Raw genomic sequence first — 16,590 nt, 5'->3', positions numbered from 1 at the left:
AGGGCAGGAACCGAACATGCGATCATTCGAAGTCTACCGTTCCACCTCCGCACCACGGCCGCCCACAAACAAATATACACAGTTACATTATTTCAGATCAGTCTTAGATATTGTCAGAAATTATCTTTGAAAAGTGAGGAGAATAACTGCTCACACCCGGTGGTGCCTACCTTCTTTACACTCCAAGGCCACTCTGGACTCCAGGTTGTCCATCTGGAGCTGCAGACGTTTCAGGGTGCGGTCTGCGTCTCTGGACTTCCTTTTGTAGGCTATCAGCACAGCAATGATGACCAACAGCAACAGGCCGCCTCCCCCTCCGATGCCAATGATGGCAGGAAGAGTCAGCAGGCTGTCGGAGTAGATCTGAAGAGTCCCTGGAGAGTACTCGAAGCCACCAGCACGGATCTGAACACACAAACGGTGGAGAATAAAAAAACTTTCACACCCACAATCATTAAAAAGCTTCTTAATGAAACTTATTTTCAGGCCAGTGATTGGCAATTGCTAGCCCAGATAAATATGTATCTGTTCCACCGGTCGTTTGAAAGGAGAAAGAAAAAATAGCCAGAGGTCATTTCTTCAGCAACAGATGTTTGAGAATAGACGAGGTGGTCTGAAGAGATAAAAAGTTGTTGATTTGATGAAAGAGAATATGCTTGACCCAGTTTCTACAGCAAGGGTCATTAAATTTGGATTGGTTTTGTACTGGCTCTAAACAGTCAGATCTTTGACAGGCGTATTCTGTGCAGCCTTACATCACCTGGAGTGTTGCCAACATTTCATGCAGGAAAGGGTTTTCATTCTTGCCTTTAGGGGAGCAACTTCAGAGGGCTTTGATAATGAAGACTTCACAAGTCGACCTGCTCTCCTCTTTTAACGCTGCAGAATCTGCAGATGCTCTGGAACAGTGGTGGCTATCCTGTATTTAACGCATGCACTTGTTTGGGTCCGTGCTAAGCTGGTGCAGGACAAACATGTATGTCACTTCCCCTCCTCAGATCCAGGATGTTCAGTCTTGCCTACTCACACACACACGTAAAGGTAATCAAACAGAGTAATCACTAGCATTTAAATCTCTCCCTAAGGAACCATGGTAATTATGGAAAGTCAAACAAATGTAAAGTTCCTTTTTTCCTCCTGACTAACTACATTTACATATGCGCAGTGTGTCACTAGAACCCATCAAATCAAGCATCATCCCAGGGGGGTTGATAACTGATTCAAATTCAGTGTGATTATAAGCTTTGAAGTTCTTGTAAGAGAAATTTCATGTTGACTTTCACAAAGTCTGATAAAAGGAAGAGTAAAGAGGCTGATATCTCCATTTCCATGCAGTCAATAGATACAAATTAAATTTGCAGTTGTAAAGACAATTAAACCGGATTTATAGGATAAAGAATTTAATTATCAGCTTGGACATTAATCAGACATCAGGAAAGAAATTTCAAAGAAACACTTATTTTTATGTTATTTCTGTAGCATTAGTTTCTGTCTGCAGCAAGAATCCTCCTTTTCAAAGCCGTGCTTTTAGGATCTTTGTTGTGGATGGTGCTATGACTGATTGTTTCAACCATTTTAACCATCATGGGTTTTAAAGTATAACCATCATGTGCTTTAAAGTCCCACTCTGATCATCTTTTGATCTATTTTCAAAGTGTTCCCCGAGGTAATTTAATTTGGATTTTGCCGTTTTTAGCCAAAATCTAAAAACTTTTGCCATTTTATTTTATTTTTGAGCATTTTTCATTGTTTTTTTTATGCACATAATTACAGATTGATGTTACAGATAATTTAGTTATCGTTTAAAAAAAAGTTATTTTATGTTTTTTTAAATAATCTTGAACAACAAATCTAGACGGCGCTTGACAAAAAATAAAAATAAAATTGAGACTTGGTTAGAGCTCAAAAACATAAAATGTAAAGTGAAAACATCAAATCACAGGATGTGGGTGTGGATTCTCAGACATCCAGGTCATGATCATATGACCTGGATGTGTCCTTCAGGTGTTCCCTGGTTTGAAGTTTAGCAGCATGTTGTGGTTGTGGAAGATCCTTTTTTTTTAGTTTTGTGCTGAAGGTTTGTGGATACATCAAATGGGCCTTCGGTAAAGCACATAAGCGACCCACCACTGGCAACAGAGAGGAACCAGAAACAAGAGGAAGTAACACTATTATCCCAAATGTGGCTGGTCTTTCAGAGAAACTGAAAAGGATTTTCCACAACAACAACATCCAGGTAAACTTCAAACCAGGGAACACCCTGAGGCAAAGACTGGTTTACCCAAAGGAAAAAACACTCAGACACAAACTAAGCAGCGTGATGTATACTGGTCGTCAGGAATGTAACGACTCGTACATTGGGGAAACTAAGCAGCCACTGCTCAAACGCATGAGCCAACACAGGAGGCCCAATTCCAGTGGACCATAGTCAGCTTTCCACCTCCACCTAAAAGATAAAGGACGTTCCTTCGAGGACGGAGAGGCTCAGATCCTCTCCAGAGAACATCGCTGGTTTAAAAAATAAAATATCCCTCATGGAATACAAGGGGTGGACTCAGACACAACCTTTCATCCATTCACAATCCTGTTTTGAAATCACTGCGCAAACATACGTAGCATAACAAAAGGCATCGTTATCCAGAGGTGTACCCCAGGGCAGGCGATGTAACTCAGCGACACGGGGGTCAACGACTCGTGTCAACTTTGTTGGCCATGAAAGGACTGAAACTCCAGTGAGGAGGATATACTGTATATATCTAGCTCAACACCTGTTGGGCAGAACTGAAGAAGCCGCTTGGATCAGAGGCGGAACGTTTTTAAACCACTAGATTGTATAAGAACATTTAATTTAAGTCACAAGCTGCAACACACCTGAGTATGGAAACTGAGGTTTGGAATAACCCAACAATAGAAGCATTTCAACAGTAATTCCTCTATGAATAGAATTTAGTGTTAAAATAAGAACTAAAATGTCGTCTTCTGTGAAGGGAGACTTTTCTACAGTTTTCTTTACAGCTCTATTTATAAAAAAATCAAAGAGTACTTGAAGTTTTCTGGCACATTCCAGCAGAATGGCATTAGTTACACCTTTGCCTCAGCTCACATGACAAGTCAGAATGTGTGCCACGAAAATGGCCTGAGAACAGCTCAGAAAGTGTCATTTTTCTGTAACTATTTAAAATGTCTCTGCATGAAGCAGAATGCTGACGGGCACAGATTTAAATACTAATGAGGGTTTATAAGTTTGTTTTTGGGCAAATGGAAAGCACTTTGTTGATCAGCGCTCTGCTGCAGCTGCAAGTGTCACTAAAGATTAAAGACTTGGAGGTTTTTAAAATAATAATTGAGTTTACTTTAAACCCAAAACTATCAGCTTTGAAAGTTCAAAGTTTGACTGAGCTGGAGAATTGGATTGTTCCTTTTAGATGGTCACCTAAATGTGCTATTGAGGGCTTCCTGCGTGCGTTCAGACATAAAGTTCGAGCATTCGAATAGGACAGAAAAACCTGAATCCATTAAAAAAGCTGATCAGACCCTCTCCCAGCTTCAGCAGACCCACTTTTTAAGCCATTAAGATTTTAAGCGATGCCGAGGTGCCGACACATATTTTTCTAAGCTCGTCTATTTTTATTTGACTGACAGAGTAAAGAACTGGCAGAGAAACTTAAAAAGCTGAAGGCCAAAACAACAAACAAGTTTCTTCGAAAACTCAAGGGAGGCCAACAGCTGCCAACACACAGCTGAGCTTCTGGGGGCGCGCACAAAGAAAGGCTCACAAATAAAATATCTCCTACTGTACACCCACACAGGCACAAGCTCAGCATGTCTCGACACCCAATGGGGTCCCCCTGTATATAGGTCACTGTGCAGAGGGAATATGATTGTGCTACAGCTGTGTCCTTCTGTGCATGCACAATGCACACATGTGCACCTTAACACACACACCAGGAGAAAAAAAAAAAAAAGAAAAAAATCCCAAACGCACAAGCAGCAGAAGAGATGGGAACAGACAGCTCTATTTTTTCCTTGGCTATGGTTGCACAAAGGACCGACTCCGCCACCCACACCAACACTTCGGATCGCACCGATATTAAACATGACATTCCGTTAAGAAAAAATAAATAAATTAAAAAACAGGGGGGAAAAAAGAGAGAAGACCTCAAGAGATCCACCTTTAAGCTGGCTGCCTCCATCCAGAGCTATCATATTGAATTACATGGATGCACTGTCAGTGGCTTTCTAAGTTTATTGGCTGTAGCTGGCAGGGAGTAAATGTCATAAAGATATAGTGGAATGACTGTGAAAGGACACTGGTGATAAGCTTTAAAAGGAGTCGAATCAGGCATTTGGGTTGAGTGGCTGCACTTTGAGGATATGTAGACTAACATCACTGCAAATATATTTGCAGTGAGTGCTGCGTCGCCTGGATGATGCTTGACCTTCCTCAGTTTAGATCTGCTCCAGTCAGGCAGAATTAGGGAGTCTGGTGTAAAGTGTGCCGACAGATCAACACCCTGGACAAGCTAAGGTTAACTGTTGCCGCAGGATTGACTCACACGCTTGTTCTTTGATTTTCATCCAGCACCATTTGCTCCTCGATTGCTTTTTGAGAAAATGTTAAACACCAAGGACGTGGAATCAGTGGTATTTGTACCACAAGTGCAAGAAAACGTGCAACCAAAATAATCGCCCTAAAACCAAAAACCATAAATCACAAATCAGACCAGGAGCTGTAATAAATCGCATTTATGACATTCTATGTGGTTCTTTTTTTAAGAACATATGTGATATAGAAATTAAAATAAAGTTTTAATTCAAGTCAGAGTTTATTCAATTTAAAGGCTGTTTTTGTTCAAGTTATTGTTGTGGGATTTTTAGGTAATTATGTTGTTGTAAATATTTGGCACTAAAGGTGAGAGAGGGATGTACGATGATGCTGTGTTCACACCCAATGCTGTTCCCGCGTCAAATTTGCTGCTGGATCCTTGTCCTAAATTGTGTTTATAAAGTAGTCTTTCTGATCCCTGTGGGAGGAGCTACTGTCAAACGTTTTTAACCTCATCACCGCATGGAAGCATTGACTGTTTATCTTTACATCTCATACAGTCAGGGATGATGCTGAGACGTCAGGTTTATTTGTTTTGAAGAGCTCTACAAAAGTATCGGTAATCATGTCTCCATGTCTGAGATCATTCAGAGACTCTCCCAGCACGGTGAGGTCCACCATCCACTGCAGGAGCTGCGTCTGACTGACGGCTGCTTTCAGCGGTACTTCCGGGTCTCTGGGACCCAGTTTGATGACTTGCTGTCCAGCATTAGTCCGAGGAGAAGAATCAAATGAAAAGATGTTTCTATCATTGTTTCAATGAAAAGAAGAAAACGTTCAGGAAGAGAACGACCAGACTCTCCTCCACTTCGATCGCATCATCAACACGTCACGGGCCAAAGCTGAGTCCCTGATTGGTTGATGTGATGCGAGTTCTTCACCAAGTTCAGATCGTTGAAATCTGGAAACCTTTTGCTGCATTGCTGCGAGACCACCGCGCCATGCCTGACGGTCAAGAAATAGGGCAGGACCTCTGATCACGTCTGTACGTTGACGTAACATTGAAACTGGATGCCCCTGCTGGAGGGGTTAGATGGCAGCTTTAGAAAGAATAAGAAGACAACATTTATATTTGCAGCCATATTTTTAGCTTGTTCTTCTTGTATCCTCCTGGTCAAAGTTGTGTTAGTCAAACATTTTCAGTGTGTGGTAAAAGTGTGAAATTTAGGGTCCAACTTAAATCCAATAGCCATCGAACTGTACTCAATTCTTTTTTCTGGAAACTGCTCATAGTTACAATAAATATAACTCATAAAGAGCCATTGTTGCTACTGCATTAGTGTTTTTTCTCCGTTTTGTTGTTTCATTGCTCTGTGCACGTGATGTGTACTGCAGTGGGAGGCCTCAAAGAAGTCTTTCTTTATAAGTTTTCACAAAGTAAGAAACATCCTGACACAATTTCTTGTTCTTGCAACCATGCACACGTCAAATCTATCACTTCATGCAGAGTATGGATCAGTATTTGGCATGTGCAAGAACACAATAGATGTAGCAGGTCAAGCACAATCAATTCTGTAATAATCGGAAAATCCAATAGAGGTTTTGTCTTGTCAAATATTTTTGTTGTTGTAATGTGCTCCAAATGTCATTCATTTCCCTAGAAGTCGCATCCTTTTTGTAAGTTTGATAGCTATCTGGGTTGCTGGGTTGTGTTTGGTAAGGCTCCAATGAATTTATTCAAATTCTTACAGAGTGATGTGGATCAGACATTTCTGAGAAAAAGCTGAAGTACAAACACATTTGGTTCACTGAGAAACTGGTGCAAATGTTGGTTGTTTGCAGTTAAAGATCCCATAAAAGGTAGGGTGCTATAAACGGGTACTTTATGAAGCAGTAAACATTTAGACCGACGGGAGAATGGCAGAGAAACCAAAAGGATAAATTAATAAGTCTATTTTTTAATCACATATAACAAGGAAAAAAATTTTAAACACATAACATGTAAATCCTGTAGTGTGTGGACCTGGCTCCAAAATTTGTTTAATCCATCAAAGGAATGGAACAATCGAATAAATAAGAAGTGCTGATGCTTTATCCACACCTTATTTTCTTTCTGTTTGATACTTTAGAATCTCTTAGGGAGAAAAGTAAAGGAAAACATCATAGATTAGTAGAGCCTTTTGGATTTTTCACCTTTTTAAAAATGTTGGGATGGAAATATAATGAAAATCCTTTAATTAAGCAATAATAATTTAGGGGTCATATTTTGCAATAAAAGGATAAATGGTTGTAAAAACGTTTTGGTTTGTCGACTGTATTTCAGCTTTTAGTGGGTGCTGGTAAAATGGCGTGGATATCTCATCTACACTTGAAAAAGTTTACAGAAACTTTTTTTTCCAAGTCTGGGACTAAAGCTAAAGGATTTTAGCTCACATTTTTCCTTGTGAATACAGAAGCACTCAGGCTGTCAATATTCTGCAGTGTGTGGCCACACACAGACAGTGAGCAGAGTACCAATACCTTAAGAATTTAGATGTTTCTAGTGTCGTTATTGATTTCACATACACTTTCATGCTTTGCCAAGCCAACATGTCTGCTTTGAAAGAGTTCTGTTGTAGCAGAGCGGATATCGGTTCATTTGTGTGTGGAGCAAGTAAATGGTGCTGAGAGTGGTAAAGAAAAGTTAAGGATAGATCAAAGGCTGAAGACTTACCTCAAGTTTGGAATGCAATTTTACTTCTATTCCAGTAAACATTTACACCACATCTACTCATTTAAGTAGCAAAGGACAGAGGAGCAAAACATCTGCTACCTGATGCTAACTTTATAACACTTTTCCCATGATTTAAGCTTTTATCACATGGGGTTCCACACGGCTTTATTAAGGTGATTATTTGCATACAAATGCAATACATCAAAATTTTAGGTTTGAAAACCCCGAATAAGAAATAATTCTAGGATTGAGCCTTTTTGGAACCCATTTGGACCTATAATGACAGTTGGGGAAAAAATGCCCATGTTGCCCATCTAAGAATGTGTAGGTACATCTAAAAATTAGAATATCAGTAAAAAAGCTCAGAATTTGTGTCAGTAAATGTGAAACTTGCATTTTATACTGAATCATGACACATAAATTGAGATATTTAAGCCTATATTTCACGAAATGTTGATCATAATTGGCTTACAGGTCATGAAAACTCAACATTTTAAGTCTCAGAAAATTCATAAATTGTGAAAAATATAAAGGTTGCAAACTCATTGTGTCACATCCTAATCAGATACATAATTCAAAAGACCTGCAAAGTTCTCCCTAATGTCTCTAATGTTTGGGTCAGTAAAAGTACACAATCATGGAGAAGACGGATGAAGGAAAGTCATCAACGCCCTTCACAAAGAGGAAAAGCCACAAAAGCTCCCTGCAAAACAAGCTGGCTGCCCACAGAGGGAGAGGAAGGAGGAAAACTGAATGAAAAAAACAAAACGTTGGGTTCCCTCATCTATAAACCAGATTCATCAAAAATTATGAAAAATTAAGGATTAGAATATTTTAGTGTATGCGTAAGGATTTGATTACGAATTTTAAACATATTGAATGAATGACAGATTAAGGATAAAGTTTTTGTAGTTTAAATTGCATAAATGCATGAATGAATAATAAATAGAACAGAATAAATATTCTTTTACCCAAGAAGTGGCTTGTTTAATAACATTAGATAAAGCTAAATGTAGCAGCTAAGTCTTTTTTTCAGTTTTACTTAGCTCTATGAAAAGGCCCTCACTGAAAAAATAGCCAGGACAAAGGATTTAAAAAAAAAAAGACAACATGACAGAAAATGTCAGCATTTGGGAAGTTAGCGATGGACTTTACCGTGACTTTGTGTTGTCCGGTCAGGTTGGGCCATTCGCACAGCAGCTGGCTCTCAGACAGCGTGAGGATGCACGGCGTCTCTCCGATCAGGACCGTGTAGTTCAGGCGATTGTTACCTGGAGCCGCCGGGATCAGGTTCCGACCCTAAACGAAGACAAAGCAAGAGGGATGAGCAGATCCGCACAGCTCATTTATGCGTGCTGCTGCTTCATGGACTCATTTGTAAAAAGCTTTATGGTTATTAAGTCTTTTATTGAACTAGGAATGAGCGAGGCATCAAGCATCGATTTTCTTTGGAAATGACTTTCATCCGTAAGCCTCTTGCCTGCTTAGCAATAAAACGGTTCATGATGAATAATATTTTTATGATGATAATTTAATTATTTGATGAAATCACTTGTGTTTAAGGAATGCATTGTGGACCATCAGAAGTTCATTTAATAAACTTTGGAAGCTGAATTGGTGCTGGATTTGAAAGAAGAAGAAAAATAAAACAGGAAAGACGACAGGAAATCATTCCAGGAAAGCAGGTGAAAGAAATAGGTAGGAAGGAGGAGGGGATAAATATAAAAAAAGTCAAATCAAGGGAAGATGTTATGAGTACAGAAAAAAGGAAATAAGGAGGAAGAGAAAACTGCCACATCTCCTGCTGACTTAGCGATGGGATGCAGAGACAGATTCCGTTTTCCAATCCCATCTTCTCTGCAGGCAGCCGCCACCCAACCCTGCTCTGCAACCCTGTAAACATGCATCCCATTCCATCTCGCCATCGCACACTCCTCCACCGCAACCCACACACACGCGAGCACAAAGAGTTTAAGCCACACTTGCCATGGATTTACAACCACACACTGAGCTGTCGCTGCACATAAACACCACAGGCAAGAAGCATCATGTGGAGAAACGCTCTCCAAAACCCACACAAACACACAGGAAAGCGCTCATGAAACCCCAGGATCAAATGAATGTTTTTTTCATTCCCTTACACACCTCAGAAAAAAACAAAACCGACACTACAGATGAGAAATTAATTGGGTGGCGGGCACAGTGCACGCATCTGAGATCTGTTAACCCCACATCCCATCTCGCCAAATTGCATTTTTGTCCATCTCATCAGTGCTTCCACTGGGTAAGCAGTTCCACCAACAAGCCAAGCAGAATATTTGGCAATTACCAAGAAGCCCTTTGCAAATAAATTATCTTTTAAGAAATAAATTACAGTGGTTACGCTGCTTTCAATCTCTTCATGGAAATCAGCAGCCTTTGATAACATTACAGATAGTCGAGGTAATTCATCCATCTAAAGGATTAAAGAACTGAAGACTGGGTTTAATGCAAATTCAGCTCATAAATGAGACACTGATCTAAAGAAAACACATTTTAAGGGTCTCTTTATTGCATTAAATGTCCCTTTATAGATGTTTAGAACTTCACATACAACGACACATTACACTCTTTTCATTCATCGAGCTCTGATTCTGATGCTCCTCGTATGTGGAAGCAGGTTCCTGCATCAGTCCAGGAGCCATAAGCTTCTGTACACCTCCACCTTTAGGGATGTAGTACTGAACACACCCTGAGCCAGTCCTTTGAATTTAATCAAATTTATATTTTGAACAAGGATATAAAAAAATGAAAACATACTATAAAACAGCAGTACCAGGCCGATATCATAATGATTTTAGCTAAAGTTATTTTGCAGTATTTGTCCCTAGATAGGTTTTACAAAATAAAATACCTGAAAAAACAAAACAAAAACTGTTAATATTAAATATTACATAAAACAATTTAAAAATGCTGGGACACTATAAAAAGGGATAACATTCACACATGGATCAATCCATTAAAACGTGCGCACTGCTGCTGCTACAACTAAAGGCCCGTACACACCGGGACGAATATTCGCCAGCCGTTGTTCGCCAGCGTTTTTCAACACGTTTTTTGTGTTCACACCCAGGCGATTTTCGCTGACGAAATGCCGAGCGAACATGCAATTTCATTCCCCGACATTAGATGGCGCTTAATGTAAAACAGAAATACTCCTGTACACAAGGTGGCGCTGCGCAACTTTACGCTCATTAAAGTCGCTTTTCACTCAGAAGAAGAGAGCAAGTATTTACGCGCTTGTCAGAATCATACAAAGAAAACATGAATATTTCCAGCACCAGTAGCTCCAGCTCCAGTTCCCGCGATGAAGAAATTATAGTTCTGTTGGATGATGAAAGACGCCAGAAAAGACGCCGATTTTGGGTACATCCCATAGTTACGAGAAGAGAAGAACATGGGGAGTTTTATCGACTGGTACAAGAGCCAAAAATGTATCATGAGCGTTTTGGGGGATATTTTAGAATGTCCGTCAGTGAGTGCATCTTCTTCGTCTTATTTCTTCGGCAGTGTAGACGCTACTTGGCGTATATCTTCTTCGACGTATGTGTGCTCAGCAAGACAGTTTTGTGTCGTTCACTCTAAAGAGCACTCCTTGAGCCATTTCATTCACGACCAAACCAGCACTAGCGTGAAGGGTCTTCCCCAAGGACCCACACTTGAAGCTCATTGCTCCCCCAGGAATCGAACCCTCGTTTCCCATGTGCCAGTCCTACATGCAGCCAATGATTTTGACTTTTTTTCCAACAGTTTTATTTCTTTTTTTGTTTATTTTCTTACTTTTATTTTCTTTCAAACCAAATTTGCTTTGAAAGCACAAATAAGACCTGACAGAAAATACTTTTCTGTCCAATTGAAAGCTGGAAGTCCTTGGTCTGTAAAACAAGTCATTCTTCACATTCATGCACTCCCACATCTTTGCAGATTTGAAGGCTATGGATGTGGTCAAATCTGTGCTTTTGCAAAATAGACTTTTGTAAGCCAGAAACTTGCCATTCATGACAGTTGTTGTGTAGTTAGAAACATTTAAGGCAGCCTGTAGACTCTTCTTCAGCCTCTGGTTGAACATCCGCTCTTCCAATTCTGGCTCTCTGTCAACCTCATCCAAGACAAATGAGCAGCAAACCTCCTTTAACAGCGCTGACGCCTCCCCAGGATTAAGTTAACCATGTACGTTGGTATAAAGCCCCTCATAAAGGTGTGAATACTTCCTGAAGATCAGCTTTCTACGTGCAGTTAATTAACAGAAGCAGAAAATGTTCCTCCACGCAGCGTTAGTGTGCTTTTGGCTCGTGTTTATGTCTGCTCTGCACACACTCAATCTTTTCAGCGAAGAGTACTGAGACTGCCAATTAATTTCACATTCTTGTGTCGTATTACTTTTAATGAAAATAAAAAGCAGTGTAATCCAAATCACTTGCAGACATTTATGCTTCCGCGCTGCTTTAAAAGCACTCAAACCTAATTAAAGAATTTTTTAAAACTTTTATTTACGAGGACTGAAGGCCGTGGAGGACAGCTTTCGAAAACCTTGCTGATAGTTGGTGAAGGACAGGAATTGGCCCTGGAAAGTGTGGACTGGTGCTTTCAGCTCAATTTATGAGTTATTGCAGATTTTTCTGTCCAAAAAGACCTTGTGGACACACTGGAGAGCCTTTCCCTTTTCATGAAGCAAACAGACTGCAGGAGTGAGTTTCTGTGCTGGTGTGAACAGTCATCAATACAACATTAGTTCGATATCTTTAGTCTTTTGAGAGGGAAGTAAAAGTAAAAAGACTAACATTTTTCTACAGCAGATAAGTCAAAAATATGCACATTTTATAAGGCTGCCTCTTGAAAAAACGTGTTCTTAAATATGGATGTTATTGTATATCATCACCCAAAAACTATGATGGTCTTAACCTTAAAGGGTCCGGACAACAATGATGAGAACTGAATGTTAGCCCAGGAGTGATGCAGCATTTGGGAATTAAATGAGATGTTTGGTGAGTTCAGTGACAGTACCAGCAACACATTTGGAAAGCCATTTATACAAAGGATTTGTCATTAACAATTTTAATTCATAAACAAGATGACATGTTGATGGTTGCGAGAAAGATGGACCTTGTTTAAAATCTTAGTAAAAAAGTAGAAAACCATGAATGTGTGATCATTTAAAGAAGGTTTACTTTGATTGATATTTTTGAAGCAATGATATCGGAAGTTTGAGGAGAGCATAAAGGTTGGTACCTCTTTCCTTTTTTTTAAAAATGTTTTTAGACAAAAGATTTAAAACTGAATACCGTATACCTTTCAATAGTGGCAGGTCTCTAATTGACACCGATCTCCAATAAACGCCGGGTCTGACAGGTGGTCTTTACTTCAGACGCCGGTCTCTAATAGTGGTTGGGCTCATTTCCAACAGACGCCTAAAAAAACCGGGGGCTATCATTGGAAGATACATGGTATATTAAAATGTCATTGGTTTTAAATAAATAAAAAAAATTGTGGAATTGAATTGATTTGTTCAAACCTCCATAAAAAATGTCCAATATTACAGAATGAAAGTAAAGATCTGATCGCGACTGAAGATTTGATGAACATCTTGTAAACAGGAAACACGTAATGGAAGAGATTGACTGAATTGGTCTACAGCCAATCAGGACACAGAACTCAATGGGCTGTTAAAAAATGTGCGAAATTGCAACAACAACAAAAAAACTGCAAAACAGTTAGACCATGCTATTGAACCATGTTAGTGATCTTGATCTTTGGTTTACAGGAAATTATGAACCACTGCTGTTTTCTATTTCTGAAATATAACGAAAAAATGGTTTATCATGTCAGAACATTATGCGAGTAAAGAGGTACTCCATATTTTTTTGTTTTGTTTTTGGCATTGTTTCATAAACCGCAGATTAAAAAGAGGATTAACTGATCTGACCTTGAGAATCAGAGGTGATGGAGGTTTGAGCTCCAGGATGCCGGATGGACTCAGCGGTTCAAAGACAGGGTCTGGGTAGTAGTTGAAGGTTTCGTTGACCACCACCAGGGCGTTGACGTTGTCCATGTAGAATCCGATCTCATCTGGGCCAGTGCCGGTCTCAGAAAAGCCAAGCTCAGAGTCAGCGACTGACGGGGCGAGGCACACCATGACAGAATTGTTGAACACCGTACAGTTCTGAAAGAGTTGCATACAAAAAAAAATAATTAAATAACAAGTTCTACATTTTCAAAGAACTGTCAAAACTTTGCAAAGTTTTAAACGTTTTTTTTATATATTATTTTTTTCAGTAAAAGCTTTTTGGCGCTAATGATTTTTTAATTTTACAAATATGTCACATTTTATTGATTTAGTAAAAAATTATTGTTACCATTACGAAGAGATAACACATGGAAACACAAAATACAGTTTCTGAAAGATAATTTTTTGAAGTGGGAAAAAAAACGGACCAGACATGCCTCATCTCTGAACAGTTTATGACTTTATGAGTCAATCAAAAAAAAAAAAACAGGACAAAACTGGCTTTTGATCTAAGATTTTTTGATCTTTTCCATCCTTACCCATTTCATGTGTAATCTAATAGCGTTTGCTTTTGGTTTGATTGGTTTATTTCAACCTTTTTCCAAAAAGGGAAAAAAAACAACAACAACAACACAGGAATTTCAGATCTTTTTTAGGAATTAAATCATAATATGACTTGGAAATAATAAAATAAATTGATACAATGTTCTTGTAATTTTAATTTCTAATCAGAAATGGACATATTTGCACTCATACATATAGATCACTCATATTTCACATGAAGTCCATTGGATGTAATACTTGTCAAATGAAGTTTGACTGATTGCTCTAACGAGTGAGGGAAAAAGTAAACATATAATGATTTACTTACATTTTTTTTTCATAGTTGCCATATTAAAGTTCAGAAAAGGATCAAGACAGCAACAGTTAAACACAGAGGTGGTAGAGTCATGGTGTGGACTAGTTGTTAGAACTGGTGAAACCATGAATTCTGTCCTTTACTACAGAAACACGACTGAGAAATTTTCTCTGTCAGATTATTATTTTAGAATAAATATTCTTACCTGTCAAACGGTTTCACTTTTCTAAGTTATAGAACTTTAGTAAAAATCACAACTTTTTGGGCTCCAACATGTGCTGGGCATCATGCCTTTAGGTTCAAGTTCGTTCTCACTATCGTTTTTTTTTTATAGAAAAGATCTGGAAGGAGAAACAGTTATCGGGTATATCTCTGGTTTGTCTCAGATGTGGGGTTCCGGGTGAAAACGTCTTTGCCTCACAGCTGCAAAACCAGACATCTCACAAAAGATATTAAGGAGATTTTAAGGTAAAGACTTTGGTGTAATTTAAACAATATTCTTAAAAAAAAGTCTTGTTTCACAGGAATGGTGGTTTTTGTTGTTGTCATGGAGCAGAAAATGAGCCATAGGCACTAACTCTCAGTCAACAAAGAACTGTTTGGTACTTTTTTCTGGAAGTCTGTGTTCTCAGGAACCCCTCTGCTTTTTGGTCCATTGCAAATGTAAATTGGCTGCTAATTTATGATCACCTTTAATAATGGACTCAGTTCTGCCTGCCATGGCTGTGCCTTTGGAGAATACATGAATATCAGTGTGTTCCACTGAAGAGGAGGATGTCGAACAAATAGTTTTAAATTACTGCTTTGATTGGCAAAGAAGACGACTCCACACACTTAACAAAGAAGAAAATAAAAGACAGTGATCACTCTTGTAGATTAAAACACTTAAAGTTAATTGCTGTATTGCTCTTAAAAAAGAAGATGGCCGTCTGGAGGTTGAGGGGATGATTTCCTGTAAATAAGTGTAAACGTTTAAAAGCAGCAGCGTGTTCCTGTAAGTGCAAAGTTTGGTAAAAAGGCTGTGTGGGAAGCATTGTGTGGGCTTGCTCTGCTTCAGTAAATGGCAGTGTTATCTTCAGGTTGGAGTGGTTCAGTGTTTGATGTTCAGTTCTCAACCTTGATGACTAATTTCAGCGGCTGGTGACAAATGCTGGGGGGTTCTGGTCGAAGCTCCAGAGCAGTTTCCTGCTCGCCGGAGCGCATGCAGCGTCTCGTGTTGCTTTTTCCTGCAAGACAAACGGTCATGTGGTGCCGTGACATTTTGAAAAGCTATCTGGCCTGGGGCAGCGTTGGATATCTGCAGCTGGAGAGAGTGGAGATGCCAGCAGGACAGCTTACTGAAGTATTTCTAGAAGTTGGTCTAAAAGCAGCTGTTGGTTTCGTTACATATCTGGGAATCCAGATCTTATGTAAAATGGACATTTCCTGGAAGGGAAAATGAACACATTCTCCCTTCAGCATGCTGTTGGTCCACCTTTATCTGTGCCCACTTGTTATTCTGTGGCTGCACTGCGATGCGTGCATGTCAGTGCCTTCAGGACTCACATGAAAGGACTCTGCCTGCCCATATTTGGCCCTGATCTTCGGTTCCCGGATGGTTGCCAGGTTGGTTCCGCTCACTGTCAGCAGAGTCCCACCACTGAGAAAGAAAAGGAATTATTTATTTATTTATTTTTTCTGAAACACGTGCTGTGCAAAAGTAATACTGTAGTGCATCAAGTTTTGGAAAAGGAAAGAAAAAATGTTTTGGAGCCCAGAGCATCAGGTATGGTTCATGTGAGAATAAAAGGAAGAAAAGGTAGAGCTACAGGTGTGTAGGAGGTTCAGGTAGGAAAACTCGCCTTGAGCAAGTGAAGGTCACTGGACTGAAAAGACTAAAATCATGTTTTTTTCTTCTTTTTTGTTCATGACTGGAGATTCTAAATTATTAAACTGTGATGGCACCAGAGAACGACGGAGCTAGTTTGACTTTTGACCTGAGGCAACTTTGAAGGATGTCTAACCCATTTTTATGGAACAAACTGTTTCTTTTCATTTTTACTTATTTTTATAAGTAAAAAAAAACCAAGAGATTTTCTCTCTTTGGGCTCACTGAGCGGTCTACGACCTTGATATTTCCTGCGGGGCACCTTCGTGCCCCATCCAGGTTTGCCCATTTTTTGCCTGCTAGCAGCCCGCTTCCACCCGCAAGGGTAGTTGTCACTAAGCCTTTTTAATGTCACACGGACCTGCAATAAAACCAAATCAATCACATGATCATTTCTTCCTAAACGTGTTCTACCAATATGTTCTTATCCGTGAAATGTACTCAAATTTCCAACCTCAAAAAAAGAAACTTTTGTGCTTTTCCCAACTGTATGTCATAAGACTGATGTGCTTCAGCTTCCATAATTTGCTTTGTATAAAAGCAGAATTGATTTTATTTTAAT

At 39.3% G+C, this 16,590-nt stretch overlaps 1 protein-coding gene across 2 annotated transcripts in view; it reads right to left on the bottom strand.

Annotated features, from left to right (window-relative positions):
• LOC101175236 (plexin-A1) overlaps window positions 1-16,590 on the bottom strand; it is a 260,037-nt gene that overhangs the window by 26,772 nt on the left and 216,675 nt on the right. For both annotated transcript variants that reach the window (XM_020704419.2, XM_020704420.2), the window contains exons 17-20: window positions 15,707-15,800; window positions 13,222-13,458; window positions 8,415-8,558; window positions 171-405 (exon numbers count right to left, since the gene is read on the bottom strand). In XM_020704419.2, the coding sequence (XP_020560078.1) occupies window positions 171-405; window positions 8,415-8,558; window positions 13,222-13,458; window positions 15,707-15,800 (710 nt within the window). The remainder of the gene's footprint in view (window positions 1-170; window positions 406-8,414; window positions 8,559-13,221; window positions 13,459-15,706; window positions 15,801-16,590) is intronic.

Source organism: Oryzias latipes, chromosome 7, assembly GCF_002234675.1.
Source record: "Oryzias latipes chromosome 7, ASM223467v1".
Taxonomy (NCBI): domain Eukaryota; kingdom Metazoa; phylum Chordata; class Actinopteri; order Beloniformes; family Adrianichthyidae; genus Oryzias; species Oryzias latipes.
This window is presented reverse-complemented; position numbering and strand designations above follow the sequence as displayed.